We start from the raw sequence: 25,206 nt of genomic DNA, 5'->3' as shown, positions 1-25,206 counted from the left end.
ACCCCATAATTAGAGCCCTACCAAATTCACAGCCATGAAAAATGTGTCACAGACTGTAAAATCTGGTCTCCCCCCATGAAATCTGGGCTTGTGTGCTTTTACACTATACTATATACTGTAGGTTTTATGGGGGAGACTAGCATTTCTCAAATTGGGGACCCAAAAGGGAGTTGCAGGGGGTTGCAAGGTTATTTTAGCGGGGTCGCGCTATTGCCACCCTTCTGCACTGCCTTCAGAACTGGGCAGCTGGAGAACGGCAGCTATTGGCTGGGTGCCCAGCTCTGAAGGCAGCGCCCTGCCAGCAGCAGTGCAGAAGTAAGGGTGGCAAATCCATACCATGCCACCCTTACTCCTGTGCTGCTGCCTTCAGAGATGGGTGGCTGGAGAGTGGTGGCTGCTTACTGAGGGCCCAGCTTTGCAGGCAGCAGCACAGATGTAAGGGAGACAATACCATATCATGTAAAAAGCAACAGAGTCCTGTGGCACCTTTAAGACTAACAGAAGTATTGGGAGCATAAGCTTTCGTGGGTAAGAACCTCACTTCTTCAGATGCAAGTAATGGAAATCTCCAGAGACAGGTATAAATCAGTATGGAGATAACGAGGTTATCACCCCTCTGATACTTAATACCATATCATGCCATCCTTATTTCTGCACTGCTGCTGGCAGCGGCTCTGCCTGCAGAGCTGGGCTCCCGGTCAGCAGTTGCCGCTCTCCAGCTGCCCAGCTCTGGAGGTAGTGCCACTGCCAGCAGCGGCACAGGAGTAAGAGTAGCAGTACCGCAACACTCCCTACAATAACCTTGTGACCCCCTCCCCCACACACAATTCCTTTTTGGGTCAGGACCCCTACAATTAGAACACCGTGAAAATTCACATTTAAATAGCTGAAATCATGAAATTTATGATTTTTTTTAAAATTCCTTTGATCATGAAATTGACCAAAATGAACCATGAATTCGGTAGGGCCCTACCCATAATGCTTTGCACCTCTTTTCAAAAGCCCCGCAAACCAGTGCATCTGCTATCGCTGTGAGAAGCCTGGATCCTGCACAGCTCTGCACTATTGTGATGAGAGTTGTGAGCACAATGCACCTGATTCTGTAGTATTTGTAGAGCCACCAGAGGAGCTAGGTGGTGGAACAAGACAATTCCTTGCAGGCTTTCTTGTTGTTGAACATAGAAACAATTCAAGGTTCTTGTTGGCATTCACAGAGCAGCTGCAGACAGTGGAGCACAGGTTCTGGGCCTGAGAAATAGGCACTGACCGGTGGGAATGCATTATTATGCAGGTATGGAATGATGAGCAGTGACTGCAGAACTTTTGGCTGCACAAGGCCCGTTCCTGGAAGTGTGAGCAGAGCTCACCCCAGCCTTTTGGCGCACTGACATTGGAGAAGCAAGTGGCGATTTCCATGTGGAAGCTGGGAACACCAGATTGCTACCGATCAATCGGGAATCAATTTGGAGTTGGGAAATCCACCGTGGGGGTTGCTGCGGTGCAAGTTTGCAGGGCCATTAATTGCATTCTGCTACAAAGGACTGTGACTCTGGGAAATGCGCAGGACATAGTGGATGGTTTTGCAGCAATGAGGCAATAGATGACCAGCATATCCCTGTTTTGGCACCAGACCACTTTTCCACAGAGTACATGAATAGAAAGGGCTACTTTTCTTTAGTATTGCAAGTGCTGGTGGATCCCCAGGCTGTTTTACTGACATCCGTGTGGGATGGTCAGGGAAGGGGCATGATGCAGGCATCTTTAAGAACAAAGGCCTGTTCAGAAAGCTGTAAGGAGGGACTCTCTTTCCAGACCAGAGGATCATCGTCAGGGGTGTTGAAGTGCCAATAGTGATCCTTGGAGACCCAGCCTGCCCCTTACTCCTGTGGCTCATGAAGCTGTACACTGGCCACCTTGACAGTGCCAAGGAGTGCTTCAACTACAGGCTAAGCCAGTGCAGAATTACAGTGGAATGTACCTTGGGCTGTTTGAAAGACTCGCGTTGTCTACTCATGAGGTTAGACCTCAGTGGAAAAAATTATCCCAATGAGTATAGTTACCTGTTATGTGCTTCATAATATCTGTAAAGCAAAGGGGGAAAAGTTTCTGCTGGGGTGGCTATCTGCTGAGTTTGAGCAGCCAGATATTAGGGCTATAAGAAGAGCTCAGCAGTGAGCTATACAGCGCAGGGAGGCATTGAAAAACCATTTTAATAGTGAGCCACAGTAATATGTATTGCTGTAGTGTGCTCTCCCTGGCATTGTGTTTTTTGCACTCCGATATGAACCTTGTAACGAGTGCTGTGTGTGTAGTAATATAACATTGCACATGCACCTATTGCTATTATCTCTAAATGATGAGAGCCACACAGCATATATGGTGAAATAATAACGATGAATTCAGTTTCCATAACTAAATTTTTATTCCAAACCCAAGCAAACGGACATATTTATAAAAGAATAAACTTTATAAATACAGGGAAAAGAACCTTTGAAGGGGAAAGAACAGTCATTTTCATTTCACAAACACATACGCCAACCGTGTCTCTCACAGGTCAGTGTTTATGTGGCTGTGATTGTTGTGGGATCTCTGGTTCCCACGGTCAAGTGCTGAAGCAGCTCTTGGGCTGGAGGCTCCACTAAGTGTCCTCCCTCCTCAGTGGTCAGCCTTGAATGACTCCAGCCATGTGTCGGGGGGGCTATGGCCATGAGGTGCAAGTGCTGCCCTTATGGATACTGCTAGGCAAAATTCTCTGGCTTTGATGAATTGGGCGCACACGCACACACAAAGTAGAATATGTGGCTGCACCTACCTATAAAATAAACGATGCAGTATTGGTGTATTTATCATTGAGACATGATCTTCATAATGTGTCTATACAGCAACAGCATAAGCCAGGGACCATTCCTCAGTCCTATTGGGTTCTGGGGAGGTTGGCTAAAGGATCCTCATTCAGCCTATCGGGAGGATTCACTGAGCCCAGGACTCACTTTTTCTGTTATCCACCCATAATTATAACAAGGACAGGTGTGAAGGTCAAAGGGTCAAAAAAAGGGAACCTAAAGAGGACACTGAGTGTCAGGCAATTATGCAGCTATGCAATAAATAAAAGTGTCATCTGGTGGGTCAATGAATAGTGCAAAGGGGAGTCTGTGAAACCGAAGGATGTGATCATTGCACTGGGCACCAAAAGAACAGCTGGCAGGACTGCTGTGATCATAGCTGTATCTTTTGTTGGGTCATCAAGTTTGGGTAAAAAAAGTAAAAATTGTCCTTTTAACAGAACCAAGATTTTGAGCAAGTTCTAAGAAGAAAATATTCCCTAATTTGAGTATTCATTGCTAAGCGGAAAAAGGAATGAATTTTAAAAATATATTTGTAATGTGAGTTGTGTAATATTATAGGTTGTTTTTTGATTGCAGGTGCTGTCTACATTTGCACAGAAGATGTTTTCCCAAATAAACGCTTGCAGCAACTGATTGATCAACAACCTACATTTAGGGCAGATGTTCCACCTGATGTCATACAGAGAATAAAATTTGGAAACAGTGTTTTCATTGAGCATGCCGCAGACCTTGTAAGTAACAGTGCAACTTACAAATAAATTACTTGGGAACATTAAATCCAATTAGTGCAGATGCAAACAAATAGTACAGGGGGCCTAACTGTAGATAGGCAGTAGTGCTCACAAAGACGACAAATAAATTAAGGTGATTTTCTATATGTACCAGCTTCCTAATCTCTTCATATTGTATTTAGGAGCTGATCCACGTTTTCAGAGATTTAATTCTCATACAAAGTTTCATTTTGAAAAGGACAAGAGATCTTTACAGACTAACATTCAGCTTCTTCCAAAATCCATTATACTTGTTCTAGTATATGAGGCATTACTATTACTTACTTGTATTGCAAGAGTGCCTAGAGACACCTCCCCCCACTCTTTATACTAGGCACTGTAAAAAACTCATAATAAAAAGATGGTCCCTGCCCCAAAGAATTTACAATGTAAGTTTTTAAGTCAGTAGATAACAGGTTGATAAAACAAACAGGATGCGGGGGAAATGAAAGGTAACAATGAGATAACCATGATAAACAGTAGCCATGGTATATCAGCTGTCTAGTCATTGCCAGTATTTTTGTATGTGTCATGATAGTGGGATTAGTTTTAAGGAGAGATTTGGGGGGAACCCTGCATAATTTAGTACTGAACCATCAGTTTAGCTTAATAATTGATAGCCTGACGGGTTTAATGTTGGAATATTAGCGCTATTTTTGTAATTGCTTTTATTTTTTTCAAGTTGGTCTTGACAAACACAAAAAGAACTACTGTGCAGGATGCATTTGTTTTTCCATTGTGTGTTCTCTATACTGTTGAGTAATAATCAAAATGAACTCCATGATAGTCTTGGTAACTTATAACCCATTTGTTTTGTTTTAAAAAAGAGAACAGTAGTAAGATGAGAGCTTACAACTATTAGAGGTAGGTGAGAAAAGACAAGAACCATGCAAACAGAAGCTAATGCCTGCAGAAAAAGTGTAAAGTAACAAATTACAGTGGTTGTACATATATTTGAGATTTGATAAGTTTTAATGAGAATTTTACTCCCTTCTTTCGTCTGCAATTCTACAGCGGGGAAAAGAGCTCTTTAAAGTGTAGTGTAGCTCAAGTGGCTTTTAAATCTCAAGTTTACTGGAAGTAGCTCTCTAGGACCTACTTCTGTGTTGGGATATGTCTCCCTGTGGCCAGGTGGACTCCAATTGACCTTAGTGGAGGTCTGCACTTGCTGATTCGAATGAAGGATGAGGCCTTAGTGTTTAGAGAACTTGTTTGTACTAACTGAGCTACAGCCAGGGCCAACCCTAGGTGTTTGGTTGCCCAAGGCGGAAAATGTTTTCAGCGCCCTGCCCTCCTCGAAGGCACAAGCAAAACCAAAAAATACCCCATGTTTGGCATTCCTAAATGCAATGACTTGCATCCCTGAATGTTGGCACCCATGGGCCTGATCACCCTCTCCTAGGTTCAGCTCTAGCTACAGCAACATATTCTTTTTAACTGATCTTATGTAATTGATGGTATTTCAAAAGCCACACATCTGAGTTGCCCTTTGTCACCCCATCAGTGTTTTATATGAGCGTAGATGAGTGACTGGTTTAATTTTCCTCCTGCATGTAGCCTCCCTCATGTATGGATTTTTGTAATTATATTTAATGTTATGTGGGATCAAAAGTTTCTAAAATATCAAAATGATTCCTTTAAAAATTTAGAGTAGTTTTTCCACATCCAAAACTTCTGAGAAGCATTCCTGGTCCATCAATATTTTAGTGAACTGTTTGTTTATAAATTATTTATGATTCAGGTTATAAAGTATTGATCTAAATGCCCAGCCAAAGCCACGTTCAAGTCCCTCCCATTTTCATGAGTAGCAAATGAGGCCATCAAGAGCATATGTCCTCATGACTACGAGTGGCTTATTTGATGGAAAGTGTACTACTTCAAGTGGCCTCAGCATATTCCCACTTGTGGGATCAAGGCACCTGTGCACACTGTGAGCGTCTGGAGCAGTGTCCATTGGGGCCACTCACCCCTCCCTCTCTCTCCCATCTCAGAGAGTTCTGAGGGTATAAAAGGGGACGTGGCCCCAACCACCCCTCAGTTCTTTTCTAACTGCTGAAGATGCAGTGAGCTCAGATCATACAAAATGTCCTCTACACTTTCCTCATCAGGTTTGGTTTCCCCCCCCCATCTCTTTCTGCCTTTTTTTGGCCAATTTTGTTTTATAGTTACTGTCTTAATCCGGTTTTTCTATTAAAAGACATGAGGAGACGTCTGTCTGGCATGGGCTTTGTGTGGGCTCACAGAGGAGGCTCCTCAGGCCCGGTCAGCTAACTGGTACTGAATAAGTCCAGCATTGACTTTGAGGAGTGTCCCACTGGAGTGGGTTTGGCTGCCTCTTGCACCTCTGCATTAGACAGACTTCTCAGGCTGTTCACTGTCAAGGTCTCTGGGTCTGTCCAGGTTGTCACAGGAGACCTAGTGGCTCTCTAGTTTTTGGATCCAATTTCCAAAGGATTTGCATCCACAGAGCTTAGATCCAGCAGCCAGGTGTGGATCTGGGAGCAGCAAAACCTGGATCCACCACAGAGCACTGTACAGAGCTACTAAAAAAAAATGCTGAGTATAGATCTGTGACTGGTTAGCGTGGCTTTGGATACAAATGGATCCAGGGTCAGAGTCTATATCCAGATTCAATAGTCAAACATTAAGGACTGGCAAGCACAGTTGCCAAGAAGGGATCTGATTACCTGGGATCCAGCCAGCATAAGGATCTGACATCTTTGACTGTTGCATCACTTTGTCTAATGGCTCTGCACTACTGAGGCCTCAGATCTGCCCAAGTTAGTGAAGTCTGGTAGGGGACTATATTTCCAATATCAGGATCTTTGCAGAGCTGGTTGCCTTACTAATTTTGTGCCCAACATAGTGGCATAAACAAATCAATCCATGGAAAGGTCTTTGCAACACTGGAAAGGGGAAATGCACTACAAGCTTCTGATCAGATCTGAAATGGTGGATCTCTAAGTTAGAGGATAGTTTTCACATTATACTTCCTGTTTGGCCTTTTTCAGACACACACACACATTGTCTGTCTGTCTGTCTCTCTCTGAGCCCTGCTTGCCTGGGAGATTTTTCCATTCCAATGCTCCATCTATCAGACCCTCATCCTGTAGGCAAGAAGAGAGGGACCAATCCATTCTTAGACTCTTTTACTATCAGAAACTGTAAAAGCCAGTTTACCTGGTCCAGGAATTGTGAGTTCACTTGGTTCTGGGCAGTAACTGTTGAGGTTCCCTTAGGTTCCTAAGGGCTAATTCAGCTGTCCAGAACCAGATTTGAGAATCTGGCAGGCTGAGAACTGATACTATGGTCAAATGCTTCCTTAGGATGTAAGGGTACTATACCTATCTCCGTTCTAGTGATTCTGAGACTCCCAGATCTGAAGATTTTTGTTACACAGTGTCTGTAGGAGAAATCAGGTATGGTGTTGCAAGATCCATCTGATGTTTGAGAGAGGACTGCCTGTTGTCTTTAGTCTCTTTGTAACCTTCCAAAGTAAAGGCAAAAAAAGGGAGACCTGGAATCCGTTGTCTTCTTCGGGGAATGAAACTGCTTTGCTAAGGTTTTCCAGAGAAGATATAGTGCTGTTGGTCTTATTTTAGATTTAGAGCTTTTTTTAAGGGGCTGTGACAACTGCTCTGATATTCTTTAATCTGACACCATAAATATGCTGATAGATCTGTGTGTCTGATCTCTCATAGGAGTAAACTTTATTAGAGCATTATTGGGCCCAGGGTACCTACCTTCAGTTATAACTAGTTTCTTTTCTGGCTTAGAATCAGGAACTATTGAGGCTTGCTTCTGGCTCCAGCATGAAGTACACAAGTGTCTCTTGGTTGGATAGTGTCTTTGGTAGGCCCTTGTATGCGTAGTAGAAACACACAGAGGCACCTATCCTTAGCTTTTCCAAGTCTTCCTTGGAACCAGTAGAGAACATGGATCCATTTGAGCAGTAGGCACAGCATTTTAGAAAATCTCACTAAACATAGCTTTGATTCCTCCCATCTTGGAATGAACAGGTGCACCTAAGGGTTGAGACATCCATCACCTGAACGCAATGGTGTGTGAGGTTTGTTTCCTGGCCACAATGTGAATTATTGCCTTCTATTGTATAATATGGACAATAGGACTAGGTCAGAATGCTATCTGGCTGTACTCCCACCCTATGGTTCATTGTATTCATATCTGGGTTCCTTGATTTCTATCCATTCCAAGGTTTGTGATCTCAGTGAAAGATGTGATTCCACATAAAGATACAGGAGCTGAGAGCTATCTCTGACTTGCAAGGCTTTTCCTCCCTTCATAAAATCCAAATCTGTCTAAATTTCTGATGGACAGCATTATGTGAGTATGTTACACAGATCACTAAAGAGGGGTTTTCTCAAGCCAGTTGTCAGGGAAATTTCCTTTTAAAAACAATTCCCTGTCCTCATTGGATGGGTCCAATATCTCACCTACCAGTGAAAGATGATGTATTGGTAGATTCTTTGAGAAGAATTTTTCATTCAACAGTACAAGTGCATTAGCAAGGGCTCCATTTTATATTCTTTTGTTCCACAAGTGGGTAAATACCAGTTAATTCCCAACAGGGATGCCATGCTTGTACATGGCTGTGATCCAAAGACAAACGCCACCCCTTCCTGCTCCCTCCCTTGCCATGCCTTCACTTCTCCCCCAGAGCCTCCTGCACACCATGAAACAGCTGATCGGGAGGTGCTGATCGGTGGGGCTGCCAGTGGGTGGGAGGCGCTGTGCACCAGGGGGGAAGCTCATGGGGAGGCTGCTGACATATTACTGTGGCTCTTTGGCAATGTACATTGGTAAATTCTGGCTCCTTCTCAGGCTCAGGTTGGCCACCCTGATCCAGAGGCTCATCTCAAAGAATTCTGGTTACGGATAAGTAACTTTCATTTTCTAATGGGCTCTAAAGGTTAAAAAATAATATTTGTTCAAAGTACTAGATCATTATTTTAAAAATTCTAGGGTAAATATAAGAACACATTGTATATGATGATATTGCAAATTCTAATCTAAATGTCACATTCGTTGCAGTCCAGACAACAATTGGTGGCCCTATGTTGGGGAAACAATGGTTTTATTCCAGTCCTCTGAAACTATAAAATGCATTTATCATGGAGAAAGTCTGCACAATAACAGCAGGAGTTCTGAGAAACAGCTCATAATAGGATGTATGTAGAACCAAAGCACCCCGACAAATATAAAATGTTACACACATTGACAAGGCAATAAATTGCAGCAGTAGCTGGCTATGGCTCCCCAAACTGCAGTCGCCTCTCCAATGTAGTGTAGACCACCCTTAGTGTACAGTGAACACAGTAAGAAATCTTTCTCGAGGTCATCTATTCTGCTGAATGAATTCTTTTCAGCAGTTAGAAACACACAGTTATGATATTTGTGTGAAGAGCAAATCAGTTTGGTAAGGTGAATCCGACTATAATCCAGTTCCAAGCAATTCAGTCTAATTTTGACAGAGATGGAATGTAGAAAGTCGTCTGTGTGTAAGACCGCTAATCCTGGAAGAATGTTTATAAATCTTTAACTGTGTATTCCTATTTATGTGTGAAGAATGGTGTCTTCCACAAGAACAGTGCAAGGGTGTCAAAAGAATTCCCTCTTTGCTAAGATGAACAACTGTTACATGTGATAGAAGAAAATTAAACTAAGCAGCACCCAGTGGAGTGTAACTTCTATCTAAAATATTTTGGGGACTTCAGAAACATTCAGATGATTGAATTTTGTATCAACTGGGGAGGAAACAGGAGTTTCAGGTGATACTAACTTTTACCAGAAGTTTTGGTTAATAGAGGGTCTGGTATAGTACTCTCTCAATTCCTTTGATGAAAAAAGTCTTTTTTTTCTCATTTATCAATACCCTGAGGACTTATGCTAGCCTTGAGTTAACGCCTCAACATTCAAGTGAGAATTTGAATGCAGAGTGGCCATGGAATAGGACTGCACTATCATATTCTTGGGTAACACTGGAATTTTATATGTGACTCAAAAATCCAGGTCATGCTATTTCTTGACTTCTTATGCCTTGTGCAGCCCCATTTACTTGACTGTGCTAGGCTGCACATGGTGTAAACTAGTGCTGCAGTTGATCTCCTTTTTGTTTTGTTGGTTTTTTTTTTTTTTTTTCTTGTGACTACTTTTAACAAACAGACATCAGACATACACATAGGAATACATTGTGTTGTAAAAATCCACAATCTTGGCTTATGAATATAACCTCCCATAAATAACCACAGAGCCAAGCAGTGAAATGACAGGTATCTGTCTTAGACTTTTATAGGTACCAGCATTCTAACTAGTTCTAATGTTGAATGTTTGTATTTTGTGGTAGGACACCTTCTACAACTGCATTGCTAAAAGGATTACCTTACTGCTCTTGAGAGGCATGGTGCGTTTGGTGGTCATTGATTCTATGGCTGCTTTGTTTCGATGTGAATTTGGAGCAAAAGATTCCGTTATGAAAGCCAGATATCTGCAGACATTTGGAGCAAAACTTCACAGTTTAAGCAGTCGATTCAGAACTCCAATACTGTGCATTAATCAGGTATGAAACCAGAAATTATTTCCTACTCTACAGAACCATTGAATAAACAAAATAAAAGAGACTTCTTGAAAAGAACTACAAACAGAAATGAAGCTGACGGTATTCTTTTTGAACACACACTTTTGTTCTATGATCATTTAATGATTAATGGAGGAGTTTTCTCATACAGAAACAAATTCACTAGTATTGAGACATCTGTTGGCCCAAAAGTATTTGTATGAATGTTATACAAGCCAGTTGATACATTCTGAAAGTGAAAACCTATTTGTATTTATACAAAAATGTCTTCTCCCATGAAACTGCAAAACCTATATAAGAACTAGGAAAGTCAGTATTTTCCTCTCCAACATTTTAGATTTTTTTTAAATCTAGTCAATTTATGATAGCTCTGGAGGTTTTTATCAACAGAACACGTACAACCCAGGCAGTACCAGTGGCCATTATGGTGACTTTGTGATGTGGAACTTAGTCCACTGAAAGCTGGCCCAAGGAAGTCATAGGGCTTAATTTTTTGAGTGACATGTGGGGAAATAATCTTTCTTTTAAAAAAAATATTTGAGGTATTAAAAGAAACTAGAATGAGCCAAACGGGAACAATCAGTGCAGAGCACTAATGGAAATATTTTCTTTAAAATTGGGATGAAGCGTCAGATCTTAGACTTGCTTATGCAGCTTTATCTGTTTTTAGCTTGTTTTTTTCCTACTAATATTTTTGGAACAATTTTTATTGCATTACTTGTATCACGGTAGTGCCTAGAGGTCCCAGTGGGTGCTGTAAATCTGATTTTGCAAGTTAGTGTTCAGTACATTAGGAAAAAAGGGCTGCTTGAGTGAGAAAATTGTCTTGTTTTAAAGGGATATTATCAACTTTGTCATAATGACTAACTGAAATGTTCCAATTGCTAATAAGGCAGGCTTTAAATAATATCCTGAAATTTTTTAAAAAATTATTTGTATAGATGTTTTTTCTCCTCCTCCTCTGTTAATGTTTGCAAGGGTCTTTTTTTTTTTTTTTGCTAAGGGAGAAACTGTCTATATAGAGGAGAAAGTGAAAATAACGATATCTAAAGCATTGTCAACTGCACAAAGTAATCAGACTGAAAAAAGAATTTCTCTCACACTCACGCTAACTTTGAAGGGGTCCCACAGGGATCTGTACTATTCCATCTTCTCTTCAATATCTAATGATAGGCGATGTTATTGACCCAGTTGCCATTAGTATGCTAATGACACTGAACTATATATCTCATTCGCAGTCCATGCAACTGTTCCTATTAAAATGTCAGCATGCCTACAAGACATTGGTTCTTGGATGAAGATCAGCTGGCTCAAGCTGAACCCAGCAAGACCAATGATGCTAGTCAGAGAGGGGAAACATTTTGAAGGACTAGCCAAGACATTGTTTCTACCTTCGATTGATGACATAAAGCCTCCATCAAAATAGTGTGAAGCTTTGGCTTCTAGTTTGACTCATTAAACTTAGATGACCTTGTACCATCAGTATCTTAAAAACTACTAGTTTCATCTCCAGTTCATTAAGTAACTTTTTCTCCTTTTCTTCTGAACTTGGACTAGCCAACCCCCACAGGGGGCAGGGAGAGAGCACCGCTGGGATCTGCTCCTGGGTGCTAGCTCCAGGCCCCGGCTACCAGCCAAGACCCCTGGCCGAGGCTCTGCTCCCACCGCTGCTCCCAGCTGTGGCCCAGCCTTAGTCCAATGCATTGGCAACAGTCAATGCATTTGTCATATCTAGGGTAGATTACTGTAATTCACTGTATCTGAAGCTGAATGTGAAGTCCCTCCATGGGCTCCCCAGTGAACTTACGATGCCAGTTTAAGGCTTCGGGTCCTAATCAACAAAGCAAGTAATGGATCAAACTCTGTCTATGAACTGTCATGACAGCTGCAGTCCTTTAGGACAATGCAGAAAATGAAGCCCAGGATGAAGTTTGTGAGAGCTTGGGATAAAACATTCTCACTCAAGGGAACCTGCTATGGGACAGACTTCCAGAGGAGATTGCGCAAATCCAGAGTCTGACTACCTTTAAAAAACACGGCAAAACTTTCTTCAAAAATGTTTTCCTCCATAATAATGACACAACAGTGACACCCCCTTGTACCACCAAACCCCTACCATCTAAAGAAAGAAAAGAAAATCTAAAAGATCAAAACCAAAAAAAAGCATATTTTTATCCTGAAAAAAGAAGTGCTAGACATGCCATGAAGTCAAGTAGTGGCTTCGCTATTGCCATTGATCTTACATGGAAGGCACTTGGAATACTACAGTGATGGGCAGCAGAAAAAGTACCCTTAGACAACGTCTTTCAGCCCTAATAATTTTAGGGATCAATTGTAATAATACTACAAGCAATGTTTTCAAACAGAAATGATTCAGCAAGTTGATGGTGGCATCCCTTTAATTTTAGTCCATGATAAGATTGATAAACCTAAACCTAGGGCTCTGCATCATTAAAATATTCCTAATTTTAAATGAATGTACTAGAAAACGACAAGTTATTTCTATAAGATGAGACCCTCTCCCAACTAGAAGAACCTGTGGTGAGGACATAGGAGAAGCGAAGCTGAGGCTTCCCTCAAGTTTCCTTTGAATTCTTTTATTGGCAGAATCTGAACTCTGTTGCATGAATCAGGCCGTAAACATAGTGGATTTCTGGGGATGTGAAGCCCCCTCATACCTCAGCACTTACTGTAGGACAGAGGTCCCCAAACTGTGGGGTGTGTCCCCCTAGTGAGGTGTGGAGGAACATTGGGGGGAGGGGGGAGGCTGGGCCTAGGCCAGCCCCCACAGGGGGCAGGGAGAGAGCGCCACTGGGATCTGCTCCTGGCTGCTGGCTCCAGGCCCCAGCTGCCAGCCAAGACCCCTGGCTGAGGCTCTGCTCCCACCGCTGCCCCCAGCTGTGGCCCATTTCCTCTGTCTGCATCTCGCCCCCGAGCTGCAACCCTGCTCCCAGCTCCGGGGGGTGGGACATGGACAGGAGTAAAGGGGGGCGGGGCGTGAGGTAAACATTTTGAGGACCACTGCTCTAGGACCTTCTGCCCCATCTCCTATACAGTGCAGTTCCTGCAGAGCCTTGCTTGTCATGGATTCTGCCACTGGTGCCTTGGATATCCTTTAGAGTGGGACTGTGCATTGTGGAGTTGGCTCTTTTTGGCTATTTTCCCAGGGTTTTCTGGGGCAGCTATGCTGCAAATAAGGTGTCTGACAAGGAGGCAAGGGCAGGGCAAGTATGTATCTTTTCAAAACTCAGTTCTGAGTTGAGAAGATTCTCAGTTCTGCATGGGAGGTGGTGGAGGTAATTTAAGAGTGCTGGTTAGATCTGTCTTGAGAATCAGGGAACTGTAAATTGGCTGTGGCCTGAGCATAGGTCAGTGCAAACCTTAGGGTTCTCTAACCTATCTCAAATGGACTGCTTTCCATTTGGCTATATGCTACCTGAAGTGGGACATCCTTCAGGGCTACAATCTTATGAATGTGTAGTATAAAAATGAATGTAGAGTAGCCTGCAGGCTCCTCAGCCAGGTGTTTGTTACTGAACATCCTGGGAGGAAAGAAAGACAAGACTGAATGGGTAATATTTTGTACTGATTTTGGATAATTTGTGTAGGTGTGCTTAAAAAAAGGAGGTTTCCTAGATATTGCAGTAATAGTCTTGGGGAGGAATTTCTCTTGTTTATTATTATTTTAGTCCAGAGTCCCCCATCTTTGGGGAGCAGCTTTGGATTTGGAATGCTTTATTGGGTTAGTTTCCTATGCTTTTGGCTGTTTAGGAAATCTTTTGCCTTTTCGGGAAATGATGGCTCTCCTCCTCTGAGGATTAGCCTCTCTTTTAGGGAAGAGTTCTGTTTTGAGCCTGAGCCTTAGCCCAGACCTTCCTTTTGCAAAGGAATCAGAAAGTATGCTAGATTTCTTCCAAGTGCTTCAGTCACTTAAGAACTTGAGATTGAACTCTAGTGCTTTATCTGTTTAGAGGTGGATTGGACCCCTCAGGTCCTAGTAGTGTTTTGATCTTAGTACTGAAGAAATTGCTCTGGAAGGTCTGGATTGACTCCCAAGAGCTGAAGAGGACTGATGTGCACTTGAGAAAGTGTCTTTAGAGGAGTCTTTGCTGATGTGGCGGGGATGCACAGGTCCCAGATTTATGTAGACCAAGTCTCTTTTCCTGGCAAAGCAAGGTTCCGCAGATAGGGAGCAATTGTGGAAGAACTACCCTTCCAAGTGTCCAGAAAGGGTCTCCTAACAGCTGGAGCATTTCTTAGCCTTTGAATTGTTCCATTTGGACTGCTCTGCTGTAAAAGGAAACAAGTGAAGTGCAGAATCCCAGTGGATGGTCTCATTTGGGGAATAAGGCTCCTGAAATTTCAGACCCCAGAGGCAAAGAAGAATTGGGATATCGGGACTGTTGTTACTTGCTATAATCTCAAATTCCGCTTTAAAAGCTGGGAATACTGGATTGCCATTCTACTTAAAATGGCGGAGATAGAATCTGACACAAGGGTGGAAGGCCCATGATCAAGCCTCATAGACGGTCTGTCTCTGCTATTTGCTGAAAGACAAACGTAGCCCAGTCTCCTCTGACTGAGGAGGTGGATCCAGAAAGCAAATGCATTTTTAATTTAAAAGTTTTTTTTAATTCCGGTAACTAACTGGACTCATTTTTAAATAAGACATGTAGCATATCAAGTAGGCTACAAAAATTGTAGTTACAGGAGGGAGCTGTGAATGTAAATTTTTTTTTTTCCTCATCTGGATCTTCAAACTGTGCTTCTAAGAAAAAAATCCATAGTGTACACTAAGGGCTACATACAAACACAACTACTCTTTAACTTGCTGTGCTTTTGTCAACAGAAAGGTGTTAAGAACAAAGATCTTTATATGTTTCATCTTGGAAGATAATTCATGTGGTTGAGATGCATTCCTGGGAGGCAGGACACCTGAGTTCTATTCCAGGCTCTACCCACAGTCTGTGTTTGTGATCTTGGGCAAGTCACTTAATCACTCACTGAGTGTCTTCACTTACACACATATAAAATGGGGTTTATTCTTTTATAGTGCTCCAGATGATGGTACAATCTAGTGAAACTATTCTAGGGCCCTTTTTAATTAATAGATTGGTACAAGTTGTAACTAAGGGAATAGTTGGTGTTTAGGACTAAGTTTATACCCCACAGTACCCCTTCAATTTCAGCCTGGATAAGTACCTTTTTTTTAAATTTAGTTTAAGTAATTTGTGATTAATATACGGTCTTTTGTGTCACCCCATTTCCCCACCTTTCCTTGGGTAAATACAAATATATATATTCAAAATGCAACTTCATTCAAATTCTATTTTTTATGATTTAGGTAACTGATGCAGTGGATGAGACAGATGTTGCTCAGAGCAATTTTGGGTAAGTAGTTCTCCATAAACTGAAATGTAATAATAGTGCGCGCGCGCACACACTCACTCACACACTCTCTCTCAACCCTGCACTTTTTTTTTTTTTTCCTTCCCTTTTGTCAGTTTATCCTCAGTATAATATATAGGAACATAGGAATTGCCTTGCTACATCAGACCAGGGTTCATCTCATCTAGCATTCTGTTTCTGACAGTGACCAGTACTAGCTGTGGAAGAAATCCTATGGGGTACAATTATGGAATAATCCGCTCATAGGGGATGGGTTTTTTTTTGTTTTTGTTTTTTTAATCCTCAGGTATTAGTGGTTGGTTTACACTCTAGCACATGAGGGATTATATCTTCTCTTGTCTGTCTAATGTAACTGCGGATGTTGACATTTTCCATATAAATTTAAACCTTTATAAAAATCCTGTTTACAATTTTTTTTTTAAAGACATAATTAACCAGCAGAACTTCATTGCCACAAGATACCTTTGAGGCCAAAAGATTAGTAGGATTTAAATAAGGCTTTGATATTTATATGAATGAGAACATTCCCAGTGACATAAGATCATATTTTTAGAAGAGGAGATGTACATTTTATGTTTCAGGGGCATGACATTGTTGATGGGGGGGGGGGGGGGTTAGGGAGAAACTTCTCCTTTGGGCAGGTTATTCCCTGCCTACTGGAGGGTTATTTCTACTTTCCTTTAAAACAAATTTTATAAATGATAAATCAAGAAAAAAAATTGAGGATGTTAAATCTACCCCACCCTCTTTAATGTTGTCTCTGATGGAGCCCAGGGTAGATGGCCCTGTAATTTGTATTTTAAGTGGTTGAAAATTGTTTGAAGTTGACTTATTGTAATTCTTCCTGGCAAAAGAGAGGATTTGTCAAGACAAATGCCATATCTATGAAACATTGCAGCTACTTATAGCTGAAGTGTAATTTCTAATGTATGTCTACTTAAAATGAATTAACAATGTAGTGTGAAACATCTTCAGTTTCATGCATGCAAAAACTGATAAACACTGTTTTCTTCTAGCTTATTGGATAAGAAAGTTTCTCCAGCACTTGGGCTAACCTGGTCCAATCAACTGTTGATGAGATTGATGGCCAGTCGAATAACACAATCAGAACAGTCACCTGGAGGTGCATTACAGCATACTGGAAGTGTTTTGAGGACTTTAAGTGTGGTTTTTGCTCCTCATCTCCCTCCATCCTTTTGCTGCTATGCAGTAAATTTGGAAGGTGTGAAAGGTGTAAAAGTGAAAACCCCACTGTGAAAATGTTACATATCTATCGACTCCAAAGATCGATATAAATGATTGTGAATCAAGAAGCCATTGGCCTATTTTTTTCCATCTGTAGAAAAAAAGATGCCTAACCATGTATATGAAAAATGTTGCTTGGACAATACACTTTTATAACCATATTCTGCAAAAATACAGAAGCAGTGATAAAGAATAGATTTCTGTACCTACTTTTTAGGTTCAGTTAGGTTTGCACCTTGATGTATCTATCTTGGAAAAGGGATCTTAATAAAATATAACCTGCATCTTTGGGATGCAGACTATACTAAATGCTGGCCTGCTTTAAAAACTTACTGAAGTAGGCCAGCTGTACTTTCAAATCCTGACTCTAGCAGGGAAATAGCATGTTTATAAAACTAATTTAAGTAGCTGAAAGTGTGCTGCTCTGGGAAAGGAATAATTCATGAATATAGTACCAAAGCAATACTGACTTGTTACCTGTACTAACACCCTCCCCCCAAATTTCCCCCTACCACAACCAACAAAAAACCTTTGTGCTGTTACTTCTAGCTAAACCATAACTGACTTCACTACTTGTAGCAGTGGGGGTATTTGCAGAGAAGAGGACACAGCTACTCCCCTAGCTCCTGTACATTGGCTATAGATTCTATGTAGGTTCTTATACTGCTCTCATCATCAGAGCACTTGAGCAACTTCAAGTAGTTCATGAAGCAAATATTAACATTGGCTATATATGATTCATTCTCTCTGCAGAGGGAGAATTGTGTGTGCAGTGTAGCATTTTGGTAATATTTTAGATATACATACGGCTATGTATTTATATTTTCATTGCAGGCAGCATTAGTAGGGGCAGCATTCACTCCTTAACCCCATTTACAAGAAGCAGATATGGAACATAAGTCTGAAGTTTATGTTTACAAAAGTTATTGGCTGCAGGTGGGAATATGCTGTAATATAAATTGGCTGCAAAATGTATAGGCTGATCCTAGCTAAGATTTTTAAAAAGCTCATTTATCATCAAGCAATACCAAATATTAATTGAACTGTATGGGATAAGTTAGTTTGCCTAAGGCAAACTGGAAAGAATTCATTTTAGATTCTACTCCTGCCTTGTTTTTTTTCAGCAAAGTTGTCCTGCAGTACGAGTTTAACTTTTAACCAAGTCGTATTTTACTATATCTTTTAAAATAAAGCTGCCATAAGTAGTGTACAGGAATGCTTGATTTAACCACTTACTGAAACCTGGAGTTGCAGCTGGAAAATACAGATGTTGCATGCTACTGTTTGCTAGAAGAGAGGTAGGTAGAGCATAGAGAGTGAAGGTACATTTGTTTTTTAAGCTTCCACAGAAAGAAAGGTTACATTTAGTTAGCATGGCTCTTTTGTTGCTCATTTACAATACTTCTATCTCCCTGACTAGTGACTCCAAAGGGAGCTGTTGTGCAGCGCTTAATAGCAACACTGTCAATTTGATCATCTTTTAAATTAAGTCCTCTGCTAGAACACTTTAAATGGCATGTCCCAGTACTTTTAATTCCATTAATTTCCCATTCCCTGCTGAGAGCAGTGCCAAAACTAACTCGGGCCTTCCCATTCTGTGCAAACTCTTCTTCACTTCCAGTTCTTCTTGTGAACACATGCAACATTAACAAAACAGTGAAATGACAATAGCAGTATTCTCAGTCATGCACAAAGGGATCATAAAATCATTAGTGCTGTCCACCTGAGAATTCCCCCATTATTCCAGATTCATAGATTCCCAGGCCAGAAGAGAACATTGTCATCATCTAGTCTGACCTCCTATATAAACACAGGCTTTGAAACTTACCCAAAATAATTCTTCAAGCATATCTTTTAGAAAAAATCTGATCTTGATTTAAAAATTGTCAGTGATGGAGAATCCACCATGACCCTTGGTAAATTGTTCCAATGATTAATTACTCACTCACCATTAGAAATGTACAACTTCAGTCTGAATTTTTCTAGCTTCAACTTCCAGCCATTAGAGCATGTTCTAACTTTCTATGCTACACTGAAGAGTCCATTATTAATGGTTTGTTCCCCATGTACATACGTCTATATTGTAATCAAGTCACCCTTAAATTTCTTTTTGTTAAGCTAAATAGATTGAACTCCTTAAGTCTGTTATTGTAAGGCATGTTTTCTAATCCTTTAATCATTCTTGTGCCTCTTCTCTGAATCCTCCAATTCATCAATATCCTTCTTGAATTGTGGACACCAGAACTGGATGCAGTACTCCAGCACCAATTGCACTAGTGCCAAATGCAGAGGTAAAATAACCTCTCTACTGCTACTTGAGATTCCCTTTCTATGCACCAAGGATCGCATTAGCCCTTTTGGTCACAGCGTTACACTGGGAGCTCATGTTCAGCTGATTATCCACCACTACCCTTAAATCTTTTTCAGAATCACTGTTTCCCAGGATACAGTTTCCCAAGCTGTAAGTAACCTTTGTCCGGCTTGTCCTCGTCCGTCCCTCTACGAACGCAAGTCGATGCCAGATCATTCTGTTTTGTTGTGAGCATGTTCTTTCCATTTCTGGCCAAAGAGTCTTGTCATGAGATCAGCCCACTGTTTTCCCCATCTGCCCAGCAATCACTTCTGGTTTCTGGGGATCTAGTCATTGATGCGGGTTGTCTACTTATTGTCTTGCCTGTGGACTACCTGACCTGCCCATCTCCACTTTGCATCGTACATCGCCTGTACTACATCGGTCACCTCTGTACACCTTCTGATCTCATTTGGTATATGATCGTGGAGTGATAGCACATTTACCTTTCCATTGCTCTCTGGGTGACAGCGAATTTTTCTTCCTCCACTTTTGTTGTTAACCAGCTTTCCGCTTCATATATCATTGCTGGCAGAACAGGGAAGTTAAACAGTTCTTTCCTTTTTTTCCCATGGGCAGCTCATCATCCGTTAGAGACATCTTTATTTTGTTGAAACTTGCCCACCCTGCCTTTCTCCTCCTACTGCATTCCCCTTCGAGTGAGTTGTCTCTGTTCAGCTGCTGACCCAGATAAATATATTTATCGACCTCCTTGATTACTTTCCCATTTATAGTGATGATTCCTGCTGCACAATGCTCATTCCGTATCCTCTTCATCTTCAGCGTGTTCACTTCCAACCTGATATCATGCAAAAGTATTTGCAGTTGCTGCAATTTGCTCTCCAGTTCTGCATCCTTTGCCAATATTACACAATTGTTAGCAAAGAGAAGATGTTAGATGTTCTTCATCAATTCTGATTCCTTCTTCGCAGTTCAGTTTCTTGAACAGCGACTCCAGTACTGCTGCAAACAGCTTGATGAGATTGTATTGCCTTATCTGATTCCTCTACATATAGTAGTAATGCAGGGGACGTTGAATAATGTAATCTCTGTTGAACAATTGCGGTTAATTTCTTCTAGCAGTACCTTTTGGGTCAATTTCAGTTGCGTTGAGCGCATTGAGCAGAGCGTTAATCTCTACTGAGTTAAATGCCTCTTTGTTGTTGACAAATGCAATACAGAATGGTACTTCGTATTCCTTGTATTTTTCCATGAGCTGCCGAACTGAGTGGATGTGGTCAATTGTCGAATACCCTGAGCAGAAACCAGCTTGTTCTCTGCTTTCATACATTTTAAGATCCTTCTTAATCCGATTGAGTATGACACTGGTGAAGACCTTATACACTTGAGAAGAGTGTGATCAAACAGTAGTTGCTCAATTCTTCTGCGTTGTGTTTCTTCATCAACCTGTAAATATGGCCTCCATTCTTTGTTCCTACATGTATACATTTAAATTTAGCTACATTACAATGCATATTTTTTCCTTGAACATAATTTACCAAGCAATCCAGATCACTCTGGATCAGTGGTCTGTCCTTTTTCATTATTTACTACTCCCCCAATTTTTGTGTCCCCGTGCAAACTTTATTAGTGATGATTTTATGTTTTCTTCCAGATCATTGATAAAAATGTTAAATAAGCTAGGGCCAACAGATCCCTGCAGGACCCTTGTAGAAACATACCTGTTTCATGATGATTTCCTGTTTACAATTAAATTTTGAGACCTGTCAGTTAGTAAGCTTTTAATCCATTTAATGTGTGCCATGTTAATTTTATATCTTTGTAATATTTTAGTCAAAATATCGTGCGGGTATCAAGTCAAAAGCCTTATGAAAGTCTAAGTATATTACATCAACAGTACAGTAGAACCTCACAGTTACAAACACTTAGGTTATGAACAACCTCCATTCCCAAAGACAACTCCCACCTGTTTATGCTCTCTGTATGTGTGTATATATATCTCCTCAATATTTATTCCACTCTATATGCATCCGAAGAAGTGGGCTGTAGTCCACGAAAGCTTATGCTCTAATAAATTTGTTAGTCTCTAAGGTGCCACAAATACTCCTGTTCTTTTTTCTGAAATGTTCGTAACTCTGAACAAAATATTATGGTTCTTTCAAGAGTTTACAACCGAACATTAACTTAATACAGCTTTGAAACTTTACTATGCAGAAGAATGCTTTTAACCATCTTAATTTAAATGAAACAAGCACAGAAACAGCTCCCTTACCTTGTCAAATTTTTTAAACTTTCCCTTGTTTTTTTTAGTAGTTTGTTTACCACTGTACTCTATTTGCAATTTTTTTTTTGACTCTGCTGCTGCTTGAGTGCGAAATTCCTGTTCCAAATGAGGTGTGCGGTTGACTGGTCTGTTCATAACTCTGAGGTTCTACTAATTATCTTTATCAATCCAACTTGTGATCTTATACAAAAATATATCAAGTTAGTTTGACAGGCTCTATTTTCAAGAAGCCCATGTTGATTGGCATTAATTACATTACCCTCCTTTAATTCTTAATAAAGAATTTAATTCTTTGTATCAGTTGTTCCATTATCTTGCCTAGGATCAATGTCAGACTGAAAGGCCTATAATTACCTGTGTCACCCCATTTACCCTTTTTAAGTACTGGCTCAATATGAGCTTTCTTCCACTCTTCTGGAACTTCCCTAGTGCGCCAAGACATTGAAAACTAACATTAATGAGCTAGTGCGTTTCTTAGCCAGCTCTCTTAATACTCTTGGATGCAAGTTATCTGGACTTGCTGATTTAAAAATGTCTAACAGTAGCTGCTGTTGCTCTTTCTGTTCCACTAATATTTCATGAGGAATTGTAGTCATATTAACATGTGTATTTTGGGGGAAAACAGAACAGTAATATTTATGCCTTTTCTGTATTAGTAAGAATAATTCTATCATTTCCATTTAGTAATGGACCAGTATCGTTGTCCTTAAGGAGAAATCTGTGGCCAGCAGAGTTATGTCCTTTTGCTTCCTATTAATGTTCCCTTTTTCCTTCCATTTGTTTGTTTATTAAGCTATATTTATATACCCTTCACTTCCCCTCTAAACCAGGCTGGTTATGGCTGCCTTCCTCAATTTTTGGGATGACTTAAGTAAAAATCTGTAAAGTGTTCTTAACTGATTCCCAGTTATAACTCACATTTTTCTGAGTTAGTTCTTCTTCACAACTTATCTGGCTAATAATTATTTTCAGCTTTGTGAAATGGGCCATTTTAAAGCACCGAATATATATAGATAGATATATATTATATATATATATATATATATAATATATATCTATCAGTGGCCTTGACTTCATACTGTTTGCACATTATAAATGTGATCAATTAAGTTTAAGTGCTTTTAAGCTAGGCCTGCACAACATGCAGCCCTCGGTGGGGGTGAGTAGGCAAGCTAATGGCCAGTTGGCTGGTGAAGGGGCCAGTGTCAGGCTGGACGCTGGAGAGTGAGGGTGAGCCAGTGGCGGCAGCAGCAGAAGGTAAGAGGCCAGGCAAGTGAGCTGGCGGTGGGAAAGGGGGAGGGCAGGTGAGCTGGGGGCGGGGGCACGGGGCAAGTGGGAGAGGGAAATGGCAGAATACCCCCTGATGGTCCCAAATGTTCAGGTAACTGCCCAGGGTGGTAAAGAAAATTGGGTCATTGAGGCTTGACAGCCTCTGGGGGAATCACTGCTAATCCCAGGACCAGACAGGCTGCTGTGTTTGGATCAGGGGTTTATGTGGCTGTCATCACTGCAGGAACTGCTTCCATGGAAAAGCCATGTTAGGAGGACCCTTAAATGTATATTTAACTTATTTCTATCTTGCAGTCAGAAGAAGCTGGCCCCATAAGCACACAGCCAGCTCTCTGGACTCAATCCCACCACATTTTGGGACCCTGTGCAGCTGAGTCTGTCCCCAGCAGTGCAAAGGCAAAGTGAGGACAGGATCAAATGTCCATCTCTGCATTAGAGAAGAGAGAACTATGACCTACTACACATAAATCCAAACCACTTTGTTAGCTGAAGAGTTAAGCTGTAAATTTTAGAGGAGCCCAGTTAGCCCATCAACAAATCTCACTTACATATACTCGACAACTTCCCTAAAAACCCAAAGGCAGAACAGTCTAGAAATGAACAGTTCAGGGATCTAACCCTGCAGCCATATCATTCTTCCCTGTTCCTCACCATCCCCCCTGCCCTGCCCCCAAGAATCCTAGCCACATCCCTGCCAAAACAGCTGTGGGCCAAAAAGGAAGGTTGGGGAGGGGGTGATACTTTATTAAGAATTTTTCAATTAAAGCAAACACTTGTATGTATGGGGGAAGAGCTGGGGATCACAAAGACCTGTGTTATGTTTATAACATTGACTCTGTAAATTATTTAAACTGCCCTTTTGCTGAGCCTTGGCTCTGTGGCAAGGGCTGCTCTGCAGAGGAAGAGGTGGGGCCCTGGAATGTTTCAGCGGGGCAGCACAGGGGAAGGAGGGTTTGTTTCTGTGGGGCAGGTGGCGCTGGGGGTGGTGGTGGGTTTTGTGGGGCTTTCAAGATCATTTTCTTCCAAGTTATCATTGACTCAGAAACAGGGAATAGCATTTTTCACCATATTATTTCCCCTCCTCTTTTGCCCAAGCAGTCATTCAAAAATAGATTACTATTAATTTTAATATTCCAATCATGGGCATCATCCCACCAGATTTCAGTAATACCAATTAGATCAAATTTATTCTCATAAATGAGCAATTCCAATCCCTCCTCTTTGTTACTCTGGCTCCCAGAATTTCTTCTCTTCATGCCTTTTGGTTCCTTGATTTTTGTTCTCAACATCTCTCACTTGTACTGACTGCTTAGATCTTCCCTGTTTTGTTATTAATTTATTACCCTCCTCGAGCCAGCCTGTCCCTGAGAATATAAACACGGCCATAGTGGGTCAGACCAATGGTCCAGCTAGTCCAATATCCTATCTTTCTGAACATCCAAATACAGTAACTCATCACTGAACATTGTAGTTATGTTCCTGAAAAATGCAACTTTAAACAAAATGTTAAGCAAATCCAATTTCCCCATAAGAATTAATGTAAATAGGGGGAATAAGGTTCCAGGAAAAAAATTTTTTGCCAGACAAAAGGCATTAAATACGTTTTAAACAAACAATTTAATACTACAGTCATCATTACTGAGTATGAAACTTGGTTGAGATGGTGGAGTCAGAGTGGAAGACGGTAGATTGTCTGGCTGCTCCTCTTGCTGAACTTTCTGAACTCAAAAAAAAATCTAGAGAAAGTGTTTTGCTTTCCCCCTTTTTTTTCCTCTCTTGGTAAATTTCTTTATAGCAAGTCATTAGATGACTAACTCCCCTAATCACTTTGGAGCTGCGTTCCTTGTCGGGATTGTCATCACTTTCAATTATTTGGAAAGCTTCAGAAAGATGTTTCGCAGTCAAATTTGGATGGGTTGGTTCTACTTCTTGGCCCTCTTCTTCCATTGCTCTCGTCACCTCTAGTTGCATCAGATCTTCGTTGGTTAGCTCTTCTGCGTATGATTGCAAAAGTTGTATAATGTTGACTTCTTCCACCTCATCAAAACCTGCTTTCTTGGCCAAGTCAAGGATATCTTTATTCATAGCGGGGACATCATCTTTAAATCCTTTTAAATCATTGACACATTCAGCCCACAACTTCCCCCACACACTATTCATCCATGCCTGAGTAACTTCAGCCCAGGACTCACCAATGTTATTGATGCACTTCAGGATGTTATAGTCACACCAACATTACTGAATCATAGGTTTGCCTTCCCCCCTCGGTGCCTCTAATGAGCTGGTCGAAAGAACAGTGTAAGTAATATGCCTTAAATGCAGCGATGGCTCCTTGGTCCATGGGTTGGATGAGTGATGTGGTGTTAGGTGGCAGAAAGACAACTTGGATGTTTTCACACAGGTAGTCCAGGTTGATTGGATGAGCTGGTGCATTATCAGTAAGCAATAAAAATCTT

At 41.1% G+C, this 25,206-nt stretch overlaps 2 protein-coding genes across 8 annotated transcripts in view; one reads left to right on the top strand and one right to left on the bottom strand.

The window, feature by feature from the left end:
* XRCC3 (X-ray repair cross complementing 3) overlaps positions 1-21,725 on the top strand; it is a 30,221-nt gene extending 8,496 nt beyond the window's left edge. For all 7 annotated transcript variants that reach the window (XM_054027461.1, XM_054027458.1, XM_054027463.1 and 4 more), the window contains 4 exons: positions 3,423-3,577; positions 9,981-10,193; positions 15,556-15,602; positions 16,637-21,725. In XM_054027461.1, coding sequence (XP_053883436.1) covers positions 3,423-3,577; positions 9,981-10,193; positions 15,556-15,602; positions 16,637-16,877 — 656 coding nt within the window. In that variant the 3' untranslated portion in view covers positions 16,878-21,725. The remainder of the gene's footprint in view (positions 1-3,422; positions 3,578-9,980; positions 10,194-15,555; positions 15,603-16,636) is intronic.
* KLC1 (kinesin light chain 1) overlaps positions 1-25,206 on the bottom strand; it is a 126,985-nt gene that overhangs the window by 5,472 nt on the left and 96,307 nt on the right. The gene's annotated exons all lie outside the window — the stretch shown is intronic.

Source organism: Malaclemys terrapin, chromosome 4 (genome assembly GCF_027887155.1).
Source record: "Malaclemys terrapin pileata isolate rMalTer1 chromosome 4, rMalTer1.hap1, whole genome shotgun sequence".
Lineage (NCBI taxonomy): Eukaryota > Metazoa > Chordata > Testudines > Emydidae > Malaclemys > Malaclemys terrapin.
Note: the sequence above shows the minus strand (reverse complement) of the source record. Positions and strands in the feature narration are given on the sequence as shown.